General features: G+C 40.4%; 1 protein-coding gene across 1 annotated transcript in view; it reads left to right on the plus strand.

Moving 5' to 3' along the window:
- The first annotated feature begins 1,566 nt into the window (after positions 1 to 1,566).
- The window catches only part of FNIP2 (folliculin interacting protein 2), an 83,366-nt gene continuing 60,138 nt past the window's right edge, over positions 1,567 to 24,794 (plus strand). The window contains exons 1-5 of the mRNA XM_008055346.1: positions 1,567 to 1,742; positions 17,814 to 17,940; positions 20,958 to 21,086; positions 24,047 to 24,147; positions 24,243 to 24,314. Of these exons, the coding sequence (XP_008053537.1) occupies positions 1,567 to 1,742; positions 17,814 to 17,940; positions 20,958 to 21,086; positions 24,047 to 24,147; positions 24,243 to 24,314 (605 nt within the window). The remainder of the gene's footprint in view (positions 1,743 to 17,813; positions 17,941 to 20,957; positions 21,087 to 24,046; positions 24,148 to 24,242; positions 24,315 to 24,794) is intronic.

The raw sequence follows: 24,794 nt of genomic DNA on the forward strand, positions 1-24,794 counted from the left end.
TTCTCAGGGAAGGGTATATTTCAATTTTTTTTCTTAGTTCATTATGGAGGAATTTTAGAGGTCACATAATAATATCTTAACATAATCGAGGGCACTGCCACAACATCATTAGTTTTTCTCACACTTGTTCAGTGAAATAAATGGCTGCCATATATAAAGATACATTTAAAACTTCGTGAAACCAAAGAACCAGCCAAGGCTTCATCAGATTTTAGGGGCCTTTAATGTTTTCTTCAGTCAAATTCCAGGAATAGGAAGAGGAAAGGGAATCCTTTATTATTTTGTGTGTTAAGATTTGCTCTGTATTCCAGGGATCCGTGATTTTTGTTTTTAATAGACTGAGCACTATGGCTTATGCCTGTAATCCCAACATTTTGGGACGCCAAGGTAGGAGGAGCTCATGAAGCCAGGAATTCAAGACCAACTTGAGTAATATAGCAAGACCCTGTATTTACAAAAAGATTTTAAAAATTAGCCAGGCCTGATGACATTTGCCAATAGTCTTATTTACTCGAGTGGCTGAGGTGGTTGGATCGCTTGAGCCCAGGTGTTGGAGACTGCAGAGAGCTATGATTTGCCATGGCATTCCAGCCTGGGAAACAGAACAAGACCACCCTGTCTCTAAAAAAAAAAAAAAAAAAAAAAAGGAAAAAAAATTTTTAAATGTTTTCTTTATGAACCCACAGAATCATATTTATTTGGTAGCATTATTCTTATTTTTCAGATGAGGTCTATTCGTGTCATAAGTCAAAATTGAACTTTTTGTCCTTAAGTTTTGGTAGTTCAGGGCTCTCTCAGCTTGAATGTGCCCAGGAATTCAGTGCAAGAGTTTTGAGTGTTTATGACTTTTTGTTATCATTATTTGCTCTTACTGGTTTTTTTTTCTCTTATATTATAGCAGGAATACTCTACTCTGTCTCCCCCACCCCGCAATGTCACCTATACATCGAGTCCTACATTTGACTGTTGTGGGTAGCCATCTCTCACTTGCTATGGTAGAATTTTGCAAGGTTGCTGAGTAAGACCTGTCAGCTGACACTCACTCATATGAGAGCCATTAAAAGGGTGGTGTGGCCAATGTCAGAACAACCTTGCAGCTGAAGGCAAGTCACTACATTTGCCCGGAGCCATATGAATTAGGTCTTGTGACCAATTCATTGACTGCTACATAATCTCCAGCAAGGGAGCACAGATGGAGTGAGTCAGTCCAAGCTGCTCAACCTGTTGAGTGTTTTGTCTTACTGACTGGAGTACAAGCTCCAGGACAAAAGTAGGTAGAGGGATTTAGACTTCTCCATGTTTATAATGGGTTTGCGGACAGCATGTTTTATAACATGATGGATGCAACTGACTTCCTATATTAATGGCAGGCTTACTTCACATAACAAATGAATGCCTCGCCCCCTTTTTTAACTTTTGAAAGAGGAAATTAGTAGGCTGCTGCTAAGTGAGATGATTGTCTAGAACTTCTGGTCACTGTGGAATATTTCTCAGACAACAAAGGAACTTCGAGATTTGTGTCCAAGTCCATGTTGATGGTCAGGATAAACCAGAACCACAGAGGAGATGTGTGGTGGCACAGCACAGACCACAAATTCACCAGAAGGATGGCAGGACTCGGCTGGGTGTGTGAGTGGTGCTGTTTCTGGTCCTGGGAGGATTTACAAGAAGCTTTTATGCACAAAGATTCAAAAGCATGCCGAGCCAGGAAGGAGTACTGATCACATGGACCTCAACAACAGGTTTGAAACTTTAGTTCTGTTTCAGAGTCTCAGGTAAAATTTTATTTAATTCATTACATACCGAGGAGATGGAATTGTATTGATCTGAAAGTTGTTTTTCGAGAGTGCTTCTAAGTAGGGGGGATGTAGGGGCATATAAACAAGTTCTTTCTCTTAAGGACATGGGTATTTTTTAATGACTGTTGTAATTCTACTACCCCTTTGCTTTCTTGTTAACTTTTTGCTACCTCTGGAGCCAACCTGTGAGAAATGGTTACGTCCTTGACTCTTGTTAAAGCTTGAATAGTAGTGCTCACAATAGCTATCAGGAAAAGTGTTGCAGTCCCAGAGTACCACCACAGTGGGCAGATAGGCATGGACCTGGGAGCACTCCCCTCATGGTCTCAGGGAAAGTGGGAGTTGTGCATCTCTGGTTGGAGGTGGGGTGTTGTGGAAGCCAGACTTCCTATGGAAAATCCTTTTCATGAGAAGGTTGTGTTATGATCAACTAAGTTTCATAAGGCATCTTGTCTATACAAAGTAACATTGTACTTGACATACTCTTTTTGGCTGATTATTTCACCTGCTTTGAAAGAATTGTTAATTTTAGTATTAGTAGTACTGAATTGAAACATTATTTGTAAAAAGTTTTGTTGCATATCAATAAAAAGGAAAAAACTCTTTGAGAATTGCATTTCATTTCAAAATCTTATGTAGATAGATGGTAAGAAGAGAAATAAATGTTAATGAATGGTATAAAAGTGAGTTTCTATATTTACTTGTGTTTTTTTTCTTACACAAATTTTCTCAAAATTAACATGACTTATAAACTGTTTATCCCATAAACAGTTTCTTGGATTGGTAAAAAATAATCAGGATATAGTTTCTGTCATGTAAAAATCTTTGTTTTTAGTAAAAACTTAAACGTTGGATGACAGATCAAGACTCCTATCTTATTAAAAAAAAAATAAGCAATAAGACACTATATAGTCCACCAGAGAGTAAGAGCCCAGTAGATTAGAGAGTTACAGAGAAGTGGGGATGTCATTTTGGATGTGCTGGATCACATACTCTTCACTCAAAGAGATGTGTTTGTAGAGGAAGAGGTAATGACATGGTACGTTAGAAAAATACATTTGACCAGACAAGAATTTCACTTTCATAGTACCTGTTTTTATATGTTTCTTATCAAGAAGGGCAGCAGAGTGATAGGAGAGTCAGAAAGTGCAGGGTGTACTTGCATCGGTATCTGGAGCCTGATCAGCATCTCCAGCTCTGCTGCCCAGGAGCCATGCAACCCTGGCCAGGCTCCTGGCTTGTCTGAGTCTCACTTTCAGCTCTTAAGCTGTAGTTGGCTCAGATTGCTTCTAAAATTCTTTCCATTTCTGAGATTCTAAGCTGTAGTTTTAGGGCCTGTATTATCTATTGTTATTCTGTAGGATTCCATATCCCCAAATACAGGGGGGTGCTAAAAAATGTATACATTTGCAAACGTCATATTTAAAATGTGCATACTTTTTTAGGGCACCTCCTGTAGTTATTTAGGGTGAAGGGTGAGAAGTGACTGTCCACATAAGAAAATAATATGTAGGGCCAAACCAATTTTTTAAAAACTTCTAAAATTTTTGGTATGAGCTGCTGCTTCCCACTTTTAATGAGCTTGCTATTCTTTGGTGGAATTTAATCATTTTTTTATTTAAGCAACCCTTTAAACTTACCAAACATTTTTATACCCATTATCCCCTTTCTTTATTTTAACTTCCTTTAGATTTACTTCTCTAATGTTGAGATTTTATTGAGAATTTTGTGCAGTGATGACATATGCTGGTCAATTAATTGGAACTCATCTCTAGTCAGACCAGTGGTCTTGGTAAACCTCGTCCACTTTCTCTTCCCCTTCTTACAGTCTTGGAAACATATTGGTTATTTGCAGTATTACACTTGGTTTCCAGAGTGTACTTAGGACTTGGGCCAGCTTGAGGGTAGAAGTGAATTATTGACAGGAGCTTGCACAGAAGGATCTGGCTCCAGAGTACTCATGAGTTATCTGTTTGTCCAAGTCATGTGGCATTCTGTTAAGTAGGACTTCCAACAACTTTTTGCTCTCTTAAGTCAGTAGTTCCAGGTAGTCTTCTTAGTTGAGCACACTGATAAGCAGGGCTGTTTTCGCTCATGATGTCCCAGTTATTGAAAAGATGAAGAGAAAGATTGCACAAATACAGTAGAATCATGTCATATGCCTAATGGTAGTCACATCGTAAAGCCGACACAGGTCAGTGCAGAGAGAAACATTTGATCATGCTGTTGTGCTTCGCATGGCGTGAAACATCTCGGGATGGAAGTTGCCTCTGCATCCTCAGTCTATTCCCCTCTACCTCTATACTGACAGATGTTGGAGCTTAGTTCATTTCACAAAATTTCAGAGTCAACAGAAAGCTTCAGAGTTTGATCAAAGGCATACGAAACAATTTGTTAATAAAAAATTCCTTGCTAAAAAATCACTTCAAATTTCAGTAACTCCGAAATATGGTTCTGAAGCCAAAGTGTAGTCTTCAAATAATTGCTACCAATTTTCTTTCTTAAAATACTGACTTTGTCAAAGCTGCTGGCTACTTTTGGTTTCTCAAAATTTCCCAGAAAATTAGGTAAGTCCATAGGTTGTTTATATGAGAAATCTGGGAGTATTTGCCAAGTGTACCTGTGAATCATTGTTCCTCTGATGGCAAGAGAAAGCTTGCCATAACCTTGTCTTTAACATGCACTCTTCACACACTGAAGAGGAACTGAAACAAAGTACTTCAGAGTCAATTGTGCCTTACAGTTTCAGATCTTGAAATTTGGATTCAGAAGAAATTCACAGTACTACGTTAGCACCACCAGGCTGGAAGAAGCAGAAGGAAGACTGAATATAGATAGGTAACTGTCTGCCTTAGGTTTTAGGTGCACTAATTCTATTAAAAGAGGAAAATATTTTTATTATCTGTGGTAGTTGCTTAGCAAGAAAGTAAGTACAGAAACCAGAGTGTGTTTTCCTTAGTGAGCTGTTTCATAAAGATAAGCTGACCGTGGTTTTACAACCAGTCTTTATTTATAGCAGTTGGGATTACTGACTAGGAAATGCAAAAATAGTCACAGATTTAGAGAGAGATGCTTAGGCAATAGACCAAAGCATTAGGAGATTCTGGTAAAAGGTCATCAAAAGAGAAGGTGGTGCAGGTTGAAGGGTGTGGGGAGTGCTTGTCACTGTTCTGTGCACAGCAGTGGTGTGAGACCATTCTCCTAGTACTGCTTACAGAAAATGGGGCTGTTGAACAGGTTGAATGAAGTTAGTCAGCTGATGGTCTTGTGCTCTCTGATGAGCTTCACCGGGAGGTTGTAAATTGCTGGGTGTGACTCTTTTCAGTTGCATTGGGTATTGCTGTCACACGTTCTTTTGCCCTTCCTGCATTCTTTCCCCTTTTACTGATTTCATGTGCCACAAGGATTTCCTTTTGACTAGGTAGAACAATCTGTTTTCACTGGTTGATGGTAGGGTTTTGAGATGTAATCAGAGACTGAGTGAGTGAATGAATGAGGGAATGCAGTGGTGGTATTGCTGCGGTGTCATGTCTGATCTAGGGTTCAGGAACATTCATCTTTTCCTTCTGAGGATACATCGCTTGCTGGGAATATATGTCTTAACATAGGGGATTTTCATGGAAGCTGACAGCTGACATAAACTTTTGTCTGGGTCATACTTGGATAAGCACCGATGATATAGCAGAGTAAAGCACTTGTGATTAGTCACCATAACTGTCTCCAGAATGACTGTTTCAGGCAGAAGATGAGGATGCTCTGACTCTGGGGTCTGCACGCCAGTCTTTGGGTGGGCAGCACCTGGAACCCTTTTCTTCAAGCTCCTGCTCAGCTCTGTACTGAGCTGGTCCGTGGGTCCTGATTCTCCTATGATGACTCCTGTGTGAGTCAGGCTCTGGCTTAGCCTTATCCTTTTATTGTTACAGTAACAAAGCCTCATAACTGCTGAACACTGATGTAGCAGGCCCTGGTGGGAATTGGTGAGAACAATTCTTCTGGCCCATATAAGAGTATAATTGACCCCAATCAAAACCCACCAAAGGGAGTCCAGCCTGTGGACTGAAAAACACCAAGGTTCTTGAATGTTCTTCTCTTGTATGGAATTCCGTACAAGAATGTATGTATGTATCAGTCATACATACATTCACCAGCCTCTGTAACTTGAAGGACTTGAGAAAGGTTAAAAGCAAAAAAACCAAAAAACTACCTAGGTCTTTCTAGAAAAGATGTGAGTGAAAACCCTTTTTTCCTCACTTTGCCTTATTTCACTTTCATGCCTCACCCTGCCCACCCTGCCCACAGGCAGAAGAAAGGAGCTTAGTAGAGTTAGGCTATTTTTTCCACTTACTAATTTTTTTCTAGAATTCAGCTCTAACAAATGAGAACCTAGACTGTACTACCAGATATAGTGAATTTGGGGGTCTTCTCTACTCTGATTTAATGACCTAGAGTCTTCTCTGCCTTGGATTCCTGTGTCTTTGGGAACGTCACCTCATCTTTGTTTCTGTTTTCTCTTCCCCCAAAAAAGTGATTTCGCCTGCAAAATGGAGAGAGAATTAAAAAATAATAATAAAGGTGGTAGACTGGACAGTGGTTCTCAAATATGTGAAGTGTTTTTAAAAATGTAAGTTGTTTTTAAAAATGTAAGTTCCTAAGCCTCAAATTCAGATCCACTGAACTGAATTCCTGGAGCTCTGTTAACACACATACACACGTACCACATGCACAGCTTGTGGGGTAAAATTCTAAAGATGAGTCACATCTGAGAACCACTGGATACCTGGCATCTGATTTCCTTCCAGCTCTAACTTCTAATGATCTGTCAGTGACCCACGAGTCCTAGAATTAGAAAAATGTGAACACTCAGCCCTGGGTGAACAAGGGAGTCAGGGCTATTTCAGTGGTCACCTTTTTCCATGTGAGAGGACAAGCCATTGTGGCTATTTGAGGAAGTACAGAGATCTTAAGTCAGGTACTTGCTTGCCTCAGAAGAAGAATGTTGCTTGAAGGCAAAGATGATTTGTATTCAGAAGTAAATGATCCTTGTGGGAACCTGAGTGGGATGGCAGTGTGCTTGACAGACAGGCCTAGTAGCTGCACACTAGGAGATGAGATGAACAGAGGTTGCTTGCCCCCTAATATCTCTCCCGTTGGCCCTTGCTTAATGGCACCAACTCCTGTCATTAGATTTTCATTTCTTTGTATTTAAGCATTGTTCTTTCTGGACCTTAGTGTGAACTATTTTTAGGGGAACATTTTTTTTTCTCTGTCAGTAGGAATAAGACCACATGAGAGGATTGGGTACCTTCTGTAGAACAGTGTGGAAGACTTATCCTCCTCTCCCTGCCCCCTTCCAGCTGAGTGGATAGAACAAGGGGGAGATGGCCTGTAATTCTGCTGAACAGGGACAGACTTTTGATGGCTATATCCAGAGCTCAAGTAATGTGCATTCTCATCTTCACAGGGAACACTGTAGCAGACCGTTAGACCAAAATTATCTCCATAGAATAATCCTATAACAAACTTATTCCTGGAAGCTTCTGTATTTTAAAAGTTCTTTGACGATTAACATTTTAAAGAAACTTTTTTCTTGTACATAAGCTTTTTTAAAAGAGCAGTTTTAGGTGCACAGCAAAACTGAGCAGTAAGTATAGAGTTCTGACGTACTCCCTGAAGCCACACAGCCTCCCTCAGTATGGGCATCCCATACCAGAGTGGTGTATTTGTTACAATCAACGAACCTCCATTGATGCGTCAAAATCACTCCACGTCTGTAGTTTACATTAAGCTTCACTCTTGTTGTTGTACATCCTATGCCTTTTGTTTATTTGTTTGTTTGAGTCAGAGTCTCACTCTGTCACCCAGGTTGGAGTTTTTTTGTATCTGAGTATCCTCTTGCTACAGCACCATTTGTTGAAAAGTCTATATTTGCTCCATTGTCTTGCCTTGGCTTCTTTGTCAAAAATCAACTGACTTACATTTATGTACATCTTTTTCTTTCTATTCTGTTCCATTTATCAATTTGCCTATTCTTTTGCCAGTGACACACTTGTCCCCCCCACCCCCTTTTCCTGAGGAAACAGGGTTTTTCTCTGTTGCCCAGGCTGGAGTACAGTGGTGCAATCATATCTCACTGCAGCCTTGGCCTCTTGGATCCTCCTGCTTCAGCCTCTCACAAGCTGGGACTACAGGTGTAAGCCATTGCACCCAGCCACACGGTCTTGATTGATGTAGCTTTATAGTAAGTCTTGAAATTGGATAGTATAACTTCTCTGACTTTGCCCTCCTTTAATATAGTGTTGGCTATTCTGAGTCTCTTGCTTACCATATAAACTTTAGGATCAGTTTGTTGATATCCACAAAATAACTTTCTTTCTTTCTTTTTTTTTTTTTTGAGTTTGGCTCTCTCTGTTGCCCAGGCTAGATTATAGTGGCACCATCACAGCTTGCTGCAATCTCAACCTCCTGGGTTTAGGCAGTTCTTTTGCCTCAGCTTCTGGAGTAACTGGGACTACAGGTTCATGTCACCTCATCTGGCTAATTTTTAAATTTTTTCGTGGCAACTATGGTCTTTCTGTGTTGCTTCAGCTGGTCTCAAAACTCCTGGGCTCAAGCAATCCTCTCACCTCGGCCTCCCAAAGTTCTGGGATTACAGGTGTGAGCTACTACACCTGGGCCCACAAAATAACTTACTGAGATTTTGATGAGATTGCATTGAGGTTTTAGATCAAGTTGGGAAGAACTGACATTTTGACAGTATTGAGTCTATCCATGAACATGGATTATTCCATTTATGTAGTTCTTTGTTTTTTTAATCAGAGTTTTGTAGTTTTCCTCATTTAGAGCGTGTACATTTTTTACTATAACAGACACTGAAGTCACATTGTATGTACAACTCTGTATTCTGCTTTTCAGTGTTAACATTATAACAACAGCATTTTTTTCAAATGGAGCAGGTTTTTACACCTCAGAAGGAAATGCAGCAGAAGGTCCTGAAAGTAGTGGATGTTATCCTGACTTGTTTGCTTATATTGTTAAGGTGATGATGTAGTAGAGTTGAGAGAGCACAGAATTTGGAGTCAGGAGATATTGCTTTGAGTCCTGACTTAGCCACTTATTGATTATAACCCTGTTAAAGTCTTCTAACTTCTGTGTAAAGCAGATTATATAATACAGGCTCTCCCAGGACATTTATGAATGTCAGTTCAGGTTGAATTATATAAAAGTGTTTGGCAAACTCTGAAATATCATGCAATTATTTGTGTATGTGCTGTGCAGCTCTGATCACCAGTCTTCCCCTGCCTACATCCAAAACACAGAGCTTCTGGAATGGGTATCTCTAGAATCTGTGGGAAGTGTGTAGCAAAAAAGGCGTGATATGATGGAAATCCATTTGATACGGTACTAGAACAACAATCAAAACTGAAAGCCATACATGGGTTTAATAAATGAGAAGAGGGATTGATTTATTTAGAGAGAAGTTTCCTCCTGCCCTTGAGGGAGGAAGGGGATGAGGAAGGACAGGAAAATGTGTGTTTGAATGCCAAGAAGAAAGCTCAATAAATGCCATTGTCTAAGGCCAGACTACATGTTTGAAAACTGAATCTGAATGCCTGGAATTCATTAAGGTGATTTCCCTGTAGGAATTCATGCACTGCCTCATGCTTTAGCTACCAAGAAGCCTCATTTAAGAATTAAGGGAACAATTTTGGAAAAAATGGGCCATATATAGCGATTCTGTGGCTGTTTTTTAAAGAGAGAAAGGGAAGAAACTTTTAATAAAAGCAATGAAAATTGGAAAGTTAGCAAGGGGTAGCATGGCAACCTGCCCACTCAGTGTCCCTTTTGCCTCAAAAGAATTCATACTTTTCATCTTTCAAATTCGTTAGCAACTTTTGAAAGTTCTATTGATTAGAGATGTGTTTATATCCAGAAGCATGCTTATCGAAGTATAGATTATATGTAGAAGGGTTAAGGATATCATGTAGTAATGTAGGTTAATTCATTAAGAATGCTTTCCTTTTAGTACCTGACTGAGATAATCTATTCTAAATTATACTGTACACATTTAATAAAAAAAAGACTTGGGATTATAGTATGTTAGAGTTGGGAGAACCAGACCTTTAGGGATAATTTTAATGACACCTCATTGTTTAATAGGGGAGAAAACACTGGACTAAGAGGTAAAAGAGTGTCCTGGAGTCTGACTACAGGATCCTGCCTCCTGCCCAGGCTGTTTTATCCATGCTGTGGTTGCCCCAGGACAGAGGGTGTGGGTGGTGGTACTGTGAGTGCCAAACACAAACCTCACCTATTTCGGAGTTTACATAACGTGACCCTGAACTCAGAAAAGAAGGAAGAAATTCTGTCTTTTTCTCTTCTGTACTTGTAGTTCCCTGTCCATAGCCCCCAGACTTCAGCCTGTATTGTGACTCATACTATAATGTTTTGCCACTGGTGTATGAACACACTATTTCAAGACGTGTGTGTGTGTGTGTGTGTGTGTGTGTGTGTGTGTGGGGGTTTTGATTTGTTTTATTTTAAAGATGCGGGGTACAATTTGGGATTAGGTATACAAGTGGTCATCATACAGGTAAAGTTTGGGCCTCCCTTTGGTCCCCACTTTGCCTGGTTTGAGATCAGGTACCCTTATTAATGTTATGTGCTGCCCTTCTCCCTCCCCTGGCAGTTTCTGGCTACTGCCAATCCCTTTCTTATAGTATTATGGTAAATGTTCAGGATCCACTTATGAGTGAGAACATATAGTACTCAGTTCTTTGTTTCTGTGATAAATGAGTATTATAGACTCTAAATCCATCCAAGTTGCTGCAAAGTCCATGATTTTGTTCTTCTTTATGACTGTGTAATATTCCATTGTGTATCTTTACCACATTTTTAAAAATCCAGTCCAGTTTTGATGAGCAGCACAGTTGGTTCCATGTTGTTGCTGACTTGTGTGGTTTTAGCTTGTGACCTTTGCTGTTTTTATGGCCTTGTTTCAGTGGCAGGGTGGGAGAAACAAGCCCAGAGTACAACCTACTTGCACATAAACTTCTGACTGTCATTTTTTAGGGGTCAATTATAGTCAGGAAAATGTAGGTGACCTGAAAGCTACTTATTCTGGTCTTTTGTCCTTTTCTCAGCTATAGTAATCATTATATTTGTCAACAATTCTTTATCCTGTAATGCCCAAATCCTAAAATCTCTGGAAAATCTTTTGGAATTGATCTCAACTAGTGTAAGTCTCTGTCTAATCTACTTGGCATAAGGATTCATAACTGGGCTGGGGAAATATTAATTTGTTTGATTTGTAGGTTAGATTACATGTCAGATCCTGAAGGAGGTGTTACATATTATATAGCATAAGCATCTCTAATTTCTAAAACAAAAATTCCAAATCCTGATACATCTAGACTCAAGGATCTTAGATAAGGGATTGTGTGTCTGAATTGATCTTTGAATTGTGCCTTTCAGTTTTGAAAGTGCTTTTATACTTATTCTCTGTTTTCTCTGATAACTTTGTGAGATAGAGAAGGCAGATACATAATAGAGAGGGCAAACACATCTTGGGAAGCTGATGCTAGAGTTGGAGCTTTCCTATAGTCCCTCTGGGTGGAAAGTGGCAGGGCTGGAGTTAGAAGCCCTGCTTGCCTGGTGACTGTTCATCTGTGTTGCATGCATCATGTCCTCTGGGACTTGCATCCAACCCTCACCCCCACCATGTGGACTTGACTTCTTTATCCATTAGGGTCCCCATAATGCCCTATGGACAGTTATTTCAGGACGTTTATCTCATTAACTGTAATTAACTTAGCTATTAGTATGTTGGGCTTCCATTTCTGATTGTAAGCATTTTGAGATAAAACCTGGGTCGACTTAATTTCCGTTCCTGATATCTTTCATGGTGCCTTTGTCAAACCAGGCACTCAAAAGTATGTGGAAGGAATTTACCCAGAATTGTGCTTTTTGGACTTATGTTACAGTGCTCTTTCCATGTTGTGCTGCTGGTTATGCATATTTATTCTTTCATTCCATATTTTCTTTTACAAAAGGAATGAAGGATTTACATATTATATACCTTTTTAAAGATGAAATAATTGCAACCAACATCCAGTATGCCTCTGGATTGGTAAGACTACAGTGGGATACATTTAATTGGAATAGTTTGTAAAAGAATATTTTTAGGTTAGCATTACATATTAAAGCATTACATTCTGATGAGAACTGAAAACTTTAGGCCCTTTTTACTATACTCTTGATCACAGGACAGCAACTCAGTGGTGAGTTTTTATGTACTTCCTCTGAAATTACCCCAGACAATTCATGCAGCTAAGACTTTGTAAGTACAAAATACGGGAAGAAAGGAGAGTCAACTAATTTGCAAAGTACTTTTCCTATTAGTAATTTTCCTGAGAGTACTAACATAGCAAAAAATAAATGAACCCCAAATCTGTTGCTGCCACCATTTTCATAATTTTTTTCTGGAAATATAAAGCCTGCTATTGATTGGGAAATAAGTGTATTTTATGCTTATGGGGTGAACTCTAATTGCCATCTCAATCTTAACTTTTCCTTTTTCCCCACCCCTAGTCTTCCTTTATTTTCAGGTTATAGCCCTTTGGACTTTCTCCTCCTTCTTGAGCCAACCTTTAAAGAGATTTCTGTTTATATTTAGAAACTTTTTTGTTTGTTTTTTATAAGAGCATAAGGAAGTGGTGGGGATTGGAAGAAAAAAAAGAATGTAAAATAGGGTTTGAGTGCTGGAAAATATAAATGTAGTAAGTTTCATAGGAGCAGGGGCCATGGTTTGTTCACTGCTTCATTTCAGAACCTGGAAGAATGCTGTACCCACAGCAGATGTGCAGGAACTGTTTGCTAAGTGGGTGGTTTTTGCTAGTTTTTGTTGTGATCATTGTTTGTTTTAGTTTCATTTTATTTTTTCTTGGAATCATTTAAAGTTCCCTGTCATACTACTCGTTTACATTCTTGGATCACAAGACTGTTCTTTAAACTCTTTATGTAAACTTATTTTTGACTCTGTAGGGTTGCTTCTTTGAAGGCCAAGAGGGAAAATGTAGATCAGGGTTTTCAACATGGGAAAATCATACCCACTTTTAGTCTGATTCCTGTAAAAGTTCCTGCACCAACACTAGAGCTGGTCTTGGAGAATACAGCAAATCACTCTGCAACAAATTGCACAACCACCTCTTTCTTCCTTATTGACCATTATTCCTTGAAACCCTAGATATATGACAGTGAAACTTCCTTTACATTTGGTCTTTTCAAACCACTTTAGTTCTTTTCCTAAAACACAGGTTAGAGTATGTCATTCTTTGTCTTGAAAACTCGGAGTTGGCACCCCACTGTTTGTAGAAACAAATTTACTAAAGTGTCCTTCCAGCCTCATTTCCTTTGTGATTCTTCTGCAGTGGACATGCTCCAATCACCCGATGCTGTATCATTTACCTTTCCATGTTCGTGCTGTGCCTGTAGTCTACAATGACTCCCCTGTTCAATATTCCTTTTGTGCCTTTGTCCAGATTTTCTTATTCTTGTGAGGACACCAGTTATTGGATCAGGGACCATTTTAATGCAGTATGACCTCCTCTTAACTTGATTACATCTGCAAAGTCCTTATTTCCAAACAAAGTCATATTCACAGGTATAGGAATTAGGACATGAATGTATCTTTTTGGGGGACACAATTCAAACCACAGTACGTGGCTATAGATATTTTAAAGAGAATTCCACTTTCTGTATTTCAAATCTTTTAAACTAGTGCTTGTCATTTTTCAGAGAAGTCATTCAGACTTTGGTTACTTGCTTTTTCATTTTTGATGAGTAGTTCCGGAACCAAAAAGTGTCCATAAGTCATTTCACTTAAATTTTACAGTAAGAAAAGTTAGACAAATCATCTTAACTTATTGTGTCTGAAATCATAAAGTGGTCTAGTAGCCAGTCCCCTGATGTCAAGGACAGTGTACTTTCCTTAGGCTTTCAACAAAAGCAGAGAAATGAGGTGATTCTGAAAGGGTCAGATAAAGTAAAAACCCCAAGGTTCATTTTAATACTCCTTTGAATCACTCAGCGTTGCCCTCAGTCATAGGAGAGTTGTCCTCAGTAAAGCACCAGGAACTGCGGCCAGTACTCCTGGAAGTTCCACAGTAACTGTCAGCTGGATGTGGAAGTGAATGTGAATTTGAGGAAAACATATGTGGCTGGTGAGTACTAGCCTGTGGAAAGGGACTGGAGGTTGCTGAGAATTTCCATAGATTATCTTCTTTAATCTTCATGACAGGCCCTACCGGGTGCTGCTAGGGGAAACTTTCCCACGGCTATAAAACTGGTAGGAGGCAGAGCTGAGATTTGATCCCAGGCCTGTCTCATTCTGAAGCACTAATTTAATGGCCTTCGTCCTGCCTCTGTTTTCTTTACCAGAAACTATTATTTTCTCTGCTATTAAAAATGGTAAATGTTGCCAGGCTCAGTGGCTCAGCCTGTAGTCCCAGTGCTTTGGGAGGCTGAGGTGAGTGGATTGCCTGAGCCTGCGGGTTCAAGACCTGCCAGGGCAACTTGGCGAGACCTCATCTCTACAATAAATCAAAAATTAGCCGGGTGCGGTAACGCGCGCCTGTAGTTCCAGCTACTTGGAAGGCTGAGGCAGAAGGATCACCGGAGCCCAGCAGGTCGAGGCTGTGATGGCCGGGAGCGGCCACTGCACTCCAGTCTGAGTGACAGAGTAAGACTCCAACTCAAAAAAAAAAAAAAAAGGTAAATGTCACAATTATAATTAAGTGTTAAACCAAAGACAATATTCATATGGAAGAAAAATTGTGTTTTTCTTACTCTCTTACCCAGGCTGGAATGCAGTGGTATGATCATAGTTTACTGTAGCTTCAAACTCCTGGGTTCAAGTGATCCTCCTACCTCAGCCTCCCAAATAGCTGGTACTGCAGGTATACATCACTCTGTCCAGCACTCATATTTTATAAGTGCTCTTAAGGCATTTGAGTAAAAAATTAAACAATCTGACATAACATACTTTTCTCATTCATCTCTTTTATTTCCTTTTTTTTTTGAGTTGAAGAATCTCTCTCTTTTCGCCTAGGCTGGAGGAGTACAGTGGCATGCTCATGACTACCACAGCCTCGACCTGCTGGGCTTAGGCAGTCCTTCCACCTCAGCCTTCCAAGTAGTTGGAACTACAGATGCATGCCACCATGCCCAGCTAGTTTTTTTTGTGTGATTTATTGTAGAGATGAGGTCTCACCAAGTTGCCTAGGCTGATCTTGAGTTCTTGGGCTCAGGCAATCCTCTTGCCTGGGCCTCCCAACATACTGGAATTACAGGTTGAGCCCCCGCATCCTGCCTATTTCCATCTTTTTAAATTGAAATGAAACAGTTAATAAAGTGTCATATCGTTGATAAATTTTAACTCTTCTAGACAGGCTGTTTTCAGTTTAATTGATATTTTAAGTGTCATTCCTCAAAAATAAGGATTGAACAACTTGCTTTGCAAATTATAACAATATCTGGCAAAATGAAATTATTGGGGCAAAATAGGTTGAACGAGAAAATACAAGGCAGTTACATCAATTTTTTTGCTTTCGGTAGCTTCAACCTATGTACTATATTTTAATTATACATAATTTCAGATAATCTTTTTATTTTATTATTTTTATTTTTATTTTTTTTTTTTATTGAGTTGGAGTCTCACTCTGTAGCCCAGACTGGAGTGCAGTGGCCGCTCCCGGCCACCGCAACTTCAACCTGCTGGGCTCCGGCGATCCTTCCGCCTCAGGCTTCCAAGTAGCCGGAATTACAGGTGCGCGCTACCACGCCCGGCTAATTTTCTGATTTATTGTAGAGATGAGGTCTCGCCTGCCCAGGCGGGTCTTGAACCCGCGGGCGCAGGCAATCCACTCACCTCAGCCTCTCAAAGGCGAGGGATTACAGACTGAGCCACCGAACCCAGCTTCAGATAATCTTTTTAGTGACTTTGTGTAATTTTAAAATTTAGTGGTTTGGGTCACCGTCATCGCCTCCAGGAATAGTGCTTACTCAGGAACAGCTGGCTTGAGTGTCGACAGGAGTCTCAGTCACTCAGCTCAGCTTGTCTCCGTATTGACTTTATTTTCAGAAAGGCTCTTACCTCGTGTTGGGAAATAGCCACACTAACTCCAGGGTTACCATTTACGAGCTTTGAGTCTTGGGGCCCACTTACACGGCCAGTCTGGTCCATGTGGCCATGCCTCATTAGCCACACCTGGATTGTGGGCTTTCTCTGGACTGAGACAGAGGGGAAATGGTTTCCAAAATAATCTCCACGTTGTTATCAAACTTAAGAGGAAGGATGCTGGGTTGATGTGATGGCTTAGAACACATGTTTTCCTGTGGGATTTAAGAAAAATCTGTTACCATTAAAGAACAAATCGGAGTGTTTTGATTTGAATCCAGCTGTGTTCCACCTTCACTTCAGTTAGACTGTCTCTTAGCTTTACAGTTGCTTTTGTTAGTATTGTCTGTCTGTCTTGTCCATCCTCTCTGTTCCTTCAGAACTCCCCCTCAGTGTTCTCTTTCTGAGAAGTCGGCTCTTTGTCTCAGCACTGTCCAACCCACCACAAGATTGCTTCATGTCTGCCTCGTGGACACACACCAGAGTTTGTCCCTCTCCCCCACCTCTGTTGCTGTCTCTCTAACCTTCACTATGAAGGTTGACTCTTCAGTGAATTCTGTTTGGCCCTCCAGCTTCCCATCTTCATCTGTCTTACTCCTGTTTTCCTCAGAGCAGCCAAATTGAAAACAGCCAAATTGAACTTCTGATCTGATCACCTGTCTGTTTTTCTTGGCTTCTCACCTCAAGGGCAGCGTGATCCTGGCCCCTGCCTGCCTTTCCAGCCCAGTTCACAACACACTGTCTCTGTATTTTTTTTTCTTTAGTGTGACAATTATACACCTTAGCACATCTCCCTCTTCCTATTGTGTTAGTCATTACTTTCTTTATCTCTTTAACTCTTACTGTTTAAATGTCGCTTCAAATCCTTAGGGACTTTCCTGCCTGCTCTCCCAGTCCTTCAATGTAGAAATCTGAGACTTTCTTATATCCTTTACTTTTCCTTTTTTGCACTTTTGATAATTAGTAGTTATACACTTATATATGACTATTACTAATATTCCCCACTAGACCATGACCTCCATGAGGGCAGGGACCAAGTTTGTTTGGCTAATTAACTGCTGAGTCTCTAGCAATCACCACAGGGCCTGAAATGTAATAGGTACTCAAATATATGTTAACAACTGAGTATGCTCAAAGCAGTACATTTTAAATTATTACTTTTTCTATAGTTCTCTCACTCTGTCATTATTATTCAAGAATAAACCTATATGTTCTTCAGAACAGTTTTTTTCCAAAGGCTTCAGGTTTGCATAGGAGCGAGCCATGCCTCCCTTCCTGCTGATGGTAAAGATGCTGTACAGGTTCTTGAAGCTCCTGGGTTAGAACGAGGCGTAATTGGGGAAAATGATAAATTTTAGGATATGTGATTCCTCTCAGTTTGACCTTAGTGTGGGTGGGAGGGAGAAGAGGAGACAGTGACTTGCTCCTTGTGGCTCCCTGCCCAGTGACACAGAAGCTCAAACACTCCTTTAACTACAATGTACCATCCCCGGAACCCAGGCATCTAAATTTAGCCCCCTCTGTACGTCCCTGTGATTTCTGGCTGCTATCTGTGTCCACACTGGCTTTGGAAGGAGAAGCTTTCTCTCTAGTGATTTGTTATTTAAAGGAGTCTGCTCAGCCTTCCTGATGAAAACTGGCAATATTTGTGTGACCCTTGGAGTCTACACCCAGAGCTTTCTGTCCCAGGCTCACTGCCTGGAGTCTGAGGGGATCACTGTCACTGCATGCATGTGGGCTTCTGATGTGCACATGGTCTTGTTAACTGGGAAACTTATCTGTCCGTGGGCATCTCACATGTTGCTGGTAACATAACTTCTTTCTCCCTTTTTCATCCGTAGTTGGTCATGTTCGGAGTTTGACCTGAACGAGATTCGCCTGATAGTTTATCAGGACTGTGAAAGGAGAGGCAGACAAGTCTTGTTTGATTCTAAAGCTGTTCAAAAGATCGAAGAGGTGGCAGCTCAGGTATGAGATATGGATTTGCCTTCACTATTTGTGCTTTTAATCACCTCTCTGGTCATTCATTAATTCACACTTTGCGTTGTATTGTACAGTGCCATCAGTGGTTATAAGCAAAGCTTCCAATCCTTTAAGCAAGGCCCCATCCTCAAGTATGTGTGTTAGTAAACACAGGTGAAACTTTTAGCAGGTCACTGTGAAGCAGGACACTATAAGTAGTACTAGAGGTGGGCTGCAGCCTGGTAAGATTTTGATGCCAAGTGTATGCATCAAATGTCATGGAAAAACAGGATTCTAAAATTCATAAAGTGATAAAGTGTTAGTACAGAGGGAAAGTAATATATCATTCTGTCCGGTTTTTCTCATAGACAATAAGTAGTAGCACTGGGTTAAACAGAATTAGTTTTACTCACTACAGGGCTTCAGTATGTAAACTTGCTTTGTCCTCTGCAAAAGGGCATTGTTTCTCAAACCTATCTGGCCAGGGAAACTCTTATTTATTTCCTTTTTTTTTTTTTTTTGGAGAGTGGAGAGTGGGGTGGTGGCCGGGAGGAGGGCTGGGTGTTGGGGGCGGCCTAAGGGTGGGTAGAGTGAGGACAGAGCAACTCTTGATGCCATGGATCCAGACTGGGAAAGGTAAGGTGATATTGTTAAGGAGAGAAGAGTCTAGGCCTTTCTGAGTCTTTTTGGATTTGAGTCCAGGGTACTTCTAAATTGTTACCTTTAAACCTTCCACTCTTTTTTCGATATTTGTTCAGATGTTTGCAAATCAAATCCATTTGTACTTATTTTTTTAAAAAACATTCAACAATTTGCTACCCATACTGACCAAATTCTGGCAGTTTGTAGTATGTGTAGCTACATAAATGAACAGTTTAGAACACAGCCTTTGGCTCATCAGGGCCAAGGGTTGCTTTCTTGCTGTTGATAAGGATCATTTCTCCAGGAAGGAAGTGTTTGGTTAAAGGCAGTTCAGCTAGGTGGATTCCACAGTATTTTAAAGTGGAGTTCTGCCAGGTAGCTAATCATTATAGTAGTTGTTGGACTTGTTAGGTAGGCAGGGGAGGGGACCCAAGAAACCTCTCAGGTATTCGCTGTCTTAATAGTTAGATTCCTCTCAAAAGCATAGGTGAACTGGCACCGACCCTTTGTTTGGTGGACAGGAGATGGTTTGTCTTTGATTTCTCACCTTGTTTCTCCTTTCTCCCAAGGCTTCACCCAGGTGGCTGAGTTGGGTACCCACTTCCCATCACTAGGGCTGCTAAGAGTGGTGGCAGATGGAGGGAAAAAACTCTGACTGGTTTTTGAAAGAAGCTGGAATCTCCAGGATTTTGGAGCAGTATAACTCTGGAATCTGGAGCATAGGCTTTCTTAGAAGTACCCATTTAATAAAAAGACATCTTCGATCCACAGAGGTTTATAACTTGCCCTCAGCTACAAAAGAGTCCAGTTGGTACCATGTCCACTGTACCAGGTGCTGTCTCTTGTTACAGACTGTTGGGTATGTTGTTCCCCAGCCAAGTGTCCAGCAGTCTGTGAGACAGGTGGGATTTCCTTCCACTTCAAGCCCTCTGAGGGGCTGTGTTCCTGGCTTAAGTGGTATTAAGTAACAGCTAAGGTTCAAGAGGGTGTTGAGGGAGTGCTGGATGCTCAGGAGGTACCAGGTATAGCTCTGAATGCCAGCACTGCTGGAGGGACCGTTGCACACCAGCACATTTTGTGTTTTTCTTACATTCTTTTCCCATTTTCAGCTCCTCCTACCTCCCTTGGCAAGCACAAAACGTCATGGGTTTGTATTGAGCACATGACTGCAGGCATTTGCATTAGACCACCAGTGTGACTGTCACACTGGAGATTAGATAAGCTGCAATTGCATTCGTGGTTTTCAAGCAAAATCTGCACAAGGAAAAAAAAAGGCAGAGAAGACTCAGAATAGAAACAATTTGTCATAGAGTGTGCAGGAAACTTCTGTAGGGAGTGGTATATTCTGGTGGAGGAGAGAGGTAAAAATTAGTAGCATGTACCTTTATACCTTTGCCACTCTGATAAAAAAATTAGCAGTGAACTCTATTGGGGAACATGTAGTAGAGAATCCTCTGTTACCCCTAACCTTTATAAAGATCACATTGCCATCACATGCTATGTCATTTACAGTTGCTCCTATTTCAGTGTTTTGGCTTCATCCTTCACAAACTTGATCTTGTGATCTTCCTTCCCATTACCTTTAAGGGACTACTAGAGGAGGTATGTCATTAAAAACACAAGCCAGTCTGTCCAAATTAATATTTTTATTTTCTTAGTTCCATTTGCCTGGTAAAAATTTAAATTTGAAGTATCATTTTTCTCCTCACCAATTTAATAGATTATGACTCCACATAGTACTCAAGATCTTTTTTTTTTTTTTTTTTGAGTTGGAGTCTCACTCTGTCACCCAGACTGGAGTGCAGTGGCCACTCCTGGTCATCGCGGCCTCGACCTGCTGGGCTCCAGTAATCCTTCTGCCCCAGCCTTCCAAGTATCTAGAACTACAGGTGCGCGCTTCCATGCCTCACTAATTTTTTATTTATTGTAGAGATGCGGTCTCGCCAAGTTGCCCAGGTGGATCTCGAACCCACGGGTTCAGGCAGTCCACTCACCTCGGCCTCCCAAAGTGCTAGGATTGCAGGCTGAGCCACCGAGCCCGGCCTACTCAAAATCTTATGGCCAAAAACAGAGAGCAGTTCTCATTGATGATTTTAAAATAGGAGTTGAAATGTAAATGATTGTTAAATTATTAAAGGAGAATAGAATCTTAATATATAACCCACCACCTTTTGTCTAGTGCCCTTCTTTAACATTCTACCTTCCCAAATACTGTAGAGACTCAGGAATCACGTTTTTGTCATTTAAAAAAAAAAGACTTCTGATTTTTAATGCAAAATAGGCACCAAAATGTTTGAACAAAGGAATTCCCAATGAAGAACATGCTTATGAAGCCTGGTAGACTTAGTAATTTTATACCTTGCCTGTCTCTCTTTACCCAGAAAACAGAGGATGTCCCTGTTAAGATGTCAGCCAAGTGCTGTCCAGGAGGCAGCAGTGGCAGTAACTCATCTCATACCTCTTCTGGGGGATCTTTACACCATGCCAAGGAGCAGCTTCCAAAGTACCAGGTGAAGCCATCCCTTCCATAGCAGTGCCCCACAAGGCTGGAATAATCTACTATAATTTCTCCTCAGGGAATAATGCCTGCTTGAGAACTCTCCTCAGGAATAGGAGAAGAAGAAGCATTCTAATGCCTTAAATGTTTCATGTCAAATTTGTTTTCACACTTTGACTTTTATCTCTCAGTAAAAACTGTAGTCAAGCAGAGGTGATACAGCCTAACACGTACTGAGTGAGGAAGAAATGTTGCCAATCAGGTGAATGATCTTGTTTTGTTTCATTTGCTGTCAGAGCCAGAATAATAAACATGTACTTTTCAGTTTTCTTGTACGAACTCCTGAGAATTCTGAGAATGTATAGTGCCATCCTAAGAAAATAGAACTTGCCAATAGAAGGACAAAAGCCTTGTATGGAAGAAGAAAGAAATGGCAAGACCTAACTTGAGTATGAAGGATGGCGAGCTGGTGGCATTTTTATGCCGTATGTGTGTATGTGTGTGTGTTTAGGATAGAGATTAGGGTTGTTGAGAAATATTGGCTAACCAGATATAAGGGAACAAGTAATTTATAAATATTGACTAGCAGAAAGACATTAATTGATAGGGGATATATCAGGCTTTCTTTTTTAAACTCATGTAGAATCTTGTTTACTTGTTGCTGGAAAAACAAAACCAAGGAAATTACCAACAGCTGCTGGTCTAGAGGACTTTGTTAATTTCTTAGTCAGGGTTTGTGCCATGCATTTATTCTTACTTCATAGTGTTCCTGGGTCTTAAAGCAGTTTCCAGTTTAAAAAGTATAGAGTGAAATTTTCAGCTAGTTGAGAATCACAGTTGGCATGTGGCCCTTGTACACCAAGAAAGCAGATTATAAAATGGAGGAAGTAGGTGGAAGTTACAAATAAGGAGTGTGAAAATCAGTTGGTTTTTGTCTGCATGTAGTGGGAAGAGGTTGTTGTGAGCTGTAACCAGAGAGAGGAACTTAGCTGAACGAGCCTGATCTTTCTTTCTCTTTGTACCTCTGCAACCATGAATAAGTAGATGTGTATATGTGTGTTAGTGTGTGTACACGTGTGTCTATAGGTATATGTATGTATATTTGGAGTTAAAAGCAACAAAAAGATTCAGAAGAGAGTGTTAAGGGTGAGTCCTGTGTTTTTCCTTGGGTGGACAGCCTACTAGCAGAGACTCTTGCTTACAGAGTGATGGTGGTTGTTTTGGTCAAGCTGTGCTGTGTGCCTATGGCACACTGTTGTGCTCAACATTCATACCTGTCCTGTTCATTTGTGTGTCACCAGCACTTAGCAGGATGCTAACAATACTGCCACATATAATATTTGATATGAGAGTGAATGCCTTGGAATATAGGATTCTAGTACTCAAGGAGAAATCTGGGCCTGGAAATAAAGACATAGAGGTATTCTATGTAACTAATCATTGAAATCCGAAGAATGATTGAAAATGCAGCGATGAGTAGGAGTGCCCTCCAGTACTCAAGCTGTGCTCCTGGGATGATCTGAGAAAGAAGAGATTCAAAAAGGAGATTAATTAGCATCATCAGATATAGCGAGAGAAATTGAAAAACTCAAATTGCAAAGTGTCCTTGGCTTCAGCAGTGAGGGAGATCATCATGAGAGCAGTTGGACTAGCTGCGGCATGAGAGGCACAGTCAGGCTGCAGTGGATCAGCAAGCCAGTGACAGTGGACACAGTAGGGGCAGTACAGCTCACTCTTCTGACAAAAGGCATGAAGAAGACTGATCGGAAGCTGGAGGGGTCAAGCATTTAAAAGATATTTTTGTAAAACTTCAGAATTATCAGACCATTTGTCTTTTGAATCCTTACAAAAGCCTGCCTACACCAATTGACAGTTTTGAGTCCACACTTACTTCTTTTGTTTTTTGCTTTTTTGAGTTGGGGTCTCACTCCGTTGCCCAGGCTGGAGTACAGTGGCAAGACCATGCCTTACCGAGCCTTGACTTCCTGGGCTCAGGCGATCCTTCTCCTTGGGACTACAGCACCATGGCAGCCAACGTCTAAATTTTTTTTGCAGAGATGATGTCTTGCTATGTTGCCCAAGCAGGTCTCAAACTCCTGGGCTTAAGCAGTCCTCCTGCCTCTGCCTCCCAAAGTGCTTACATTATAGGCATGAGCCACTGCACCTGGCCCATGCTGTTAATAATTTGGTTGAACAATACTGAATCATAATTTATTTTCAGGATGTGTTCTTAGTACCAAGGGAAGAGTTACTGTTTTTTTTCATAATTTAACAATTTCGAGTCTATAGACAGGTGCAGTGGTTTACACTTGTAATTCCAGTACTTTGGGAGTCTGAGGTGAGAACATCATTTGAGTCCAAGAGTTCGAGACCAGCCTAAGCAACATAGTGAGACCTCATCTGTACAAAAAACTTTTAAAAAAATAGCTGTGTGTGGTGGTACACGCCTGGAGTCCCAATTACGAGAGGCTGAGGCAGAAGGATCGCCTGAGCCTAGGCAGTTGAGGCTGCGGTGAGCTGTGATTATGCCACTACCCTCTAGCCCAGATGACAGAGTGAGACTCCAACTCAAAATAATTATAATAATCGTTCTATCTATAGTTTGTAAATGAAGATAATCGAAATCTTTGTTTCTCGTAATAAGAATTAAAATGAATTATAATAAAATACTTGGGTCCTGTGTATAGATACTAATGTAAAAAGAAGAATCATGAACATTAGTAATAATTTGGGAGAAAATAGGCAATCACCATTATAAATTATAATAGAATTTATAACCATTATAATCACCAGTGTAAATTTATAATCACCATTATAAATTAAGATTGTGAAATGACCAGTTGTGGCTTTGAGAAATAGTGGCAATTACTGACTAAACTAATGAGGAACCCAGAGATTAATATACATTGTTTTCTGTTGTGTTCACTTTATGTTATTCCACGACTGACTTTGATTTTGGTCTCTTGCATGTAGTACACAAGACCAGCTTCTGATGTCAACATGTTAGGGGAAATGATGTTTGGCTCAGTTGCAATGAGTTACAAAGGCTCCACTTTAAAGATACACTACATACGGTGAGTTTGGGCTTGCTTCTACCCATTGTGAGAAGTGAGATGCTGAAATCATTGATTGCTTCACTCAGAAATGCATTTCTCCCTCTTTTTTCCAGTTCTCCTCCACAACTGATGATTAGTAAGGTCTTCTCTGCTAGGATGGGCAGCTTCTGTGGAAGTACAAATAAGTAAGTGTAGGATTTTGCACTTCCCCACCTATTTTTTTAAGTGTCTATTTCTGGATAGAGTAATTCTTTATAGGTTATAAGGCATTTTGAAGTGCAAAGCAGACTGAGTCCAAACTGAAAAAGGTGTTTTAAAAGTGGCCATTGTCTTATTATCAATGAGTGGGAAAAAGTCTTTGACGTTATCAGGTGGCTTTAAAGACAAATGTCTGTCTGTATTATGTAGTTTGAGTCTCCATCTATTACCCACTTTTGTTTCCACTGCCAGTCACCAAGTTTTAATTCCCTGGAGTGAAAAATAAAGAAAGGAAAGGGACCACAATAATGATTTTATGGCATTTTCTAATATTATTTTTATCTCTTTACGAAATATTATTTATTTATTTCTGAAGGATTAAAATACCTAATAAGTTTGTGCCTGTCTGGCAGGAGGGGCTGTCTGTGCTTGCTGTCTGTTTGACCAATCATCTGGCCTTTGTGATT

The sequence above is a fragment of the Carlito syrichta genome, unplaced genomic scaffold (genome assembly GCF_000164805.1).
Source record: "Carlito syrichta isolate Samal-C Ts95f unplaced genomic scaffold, Tarsius_syrichta-2.0.1 Scaffold81542, whole genome shotgun sequence".
Classification (NCBI taxonomy): domain Eukaryota; kingdom Metazoa; phylum Chordata; class Mammalia; order Primates; family Tarsiidae; genus Carlito; species Carlito syrichta.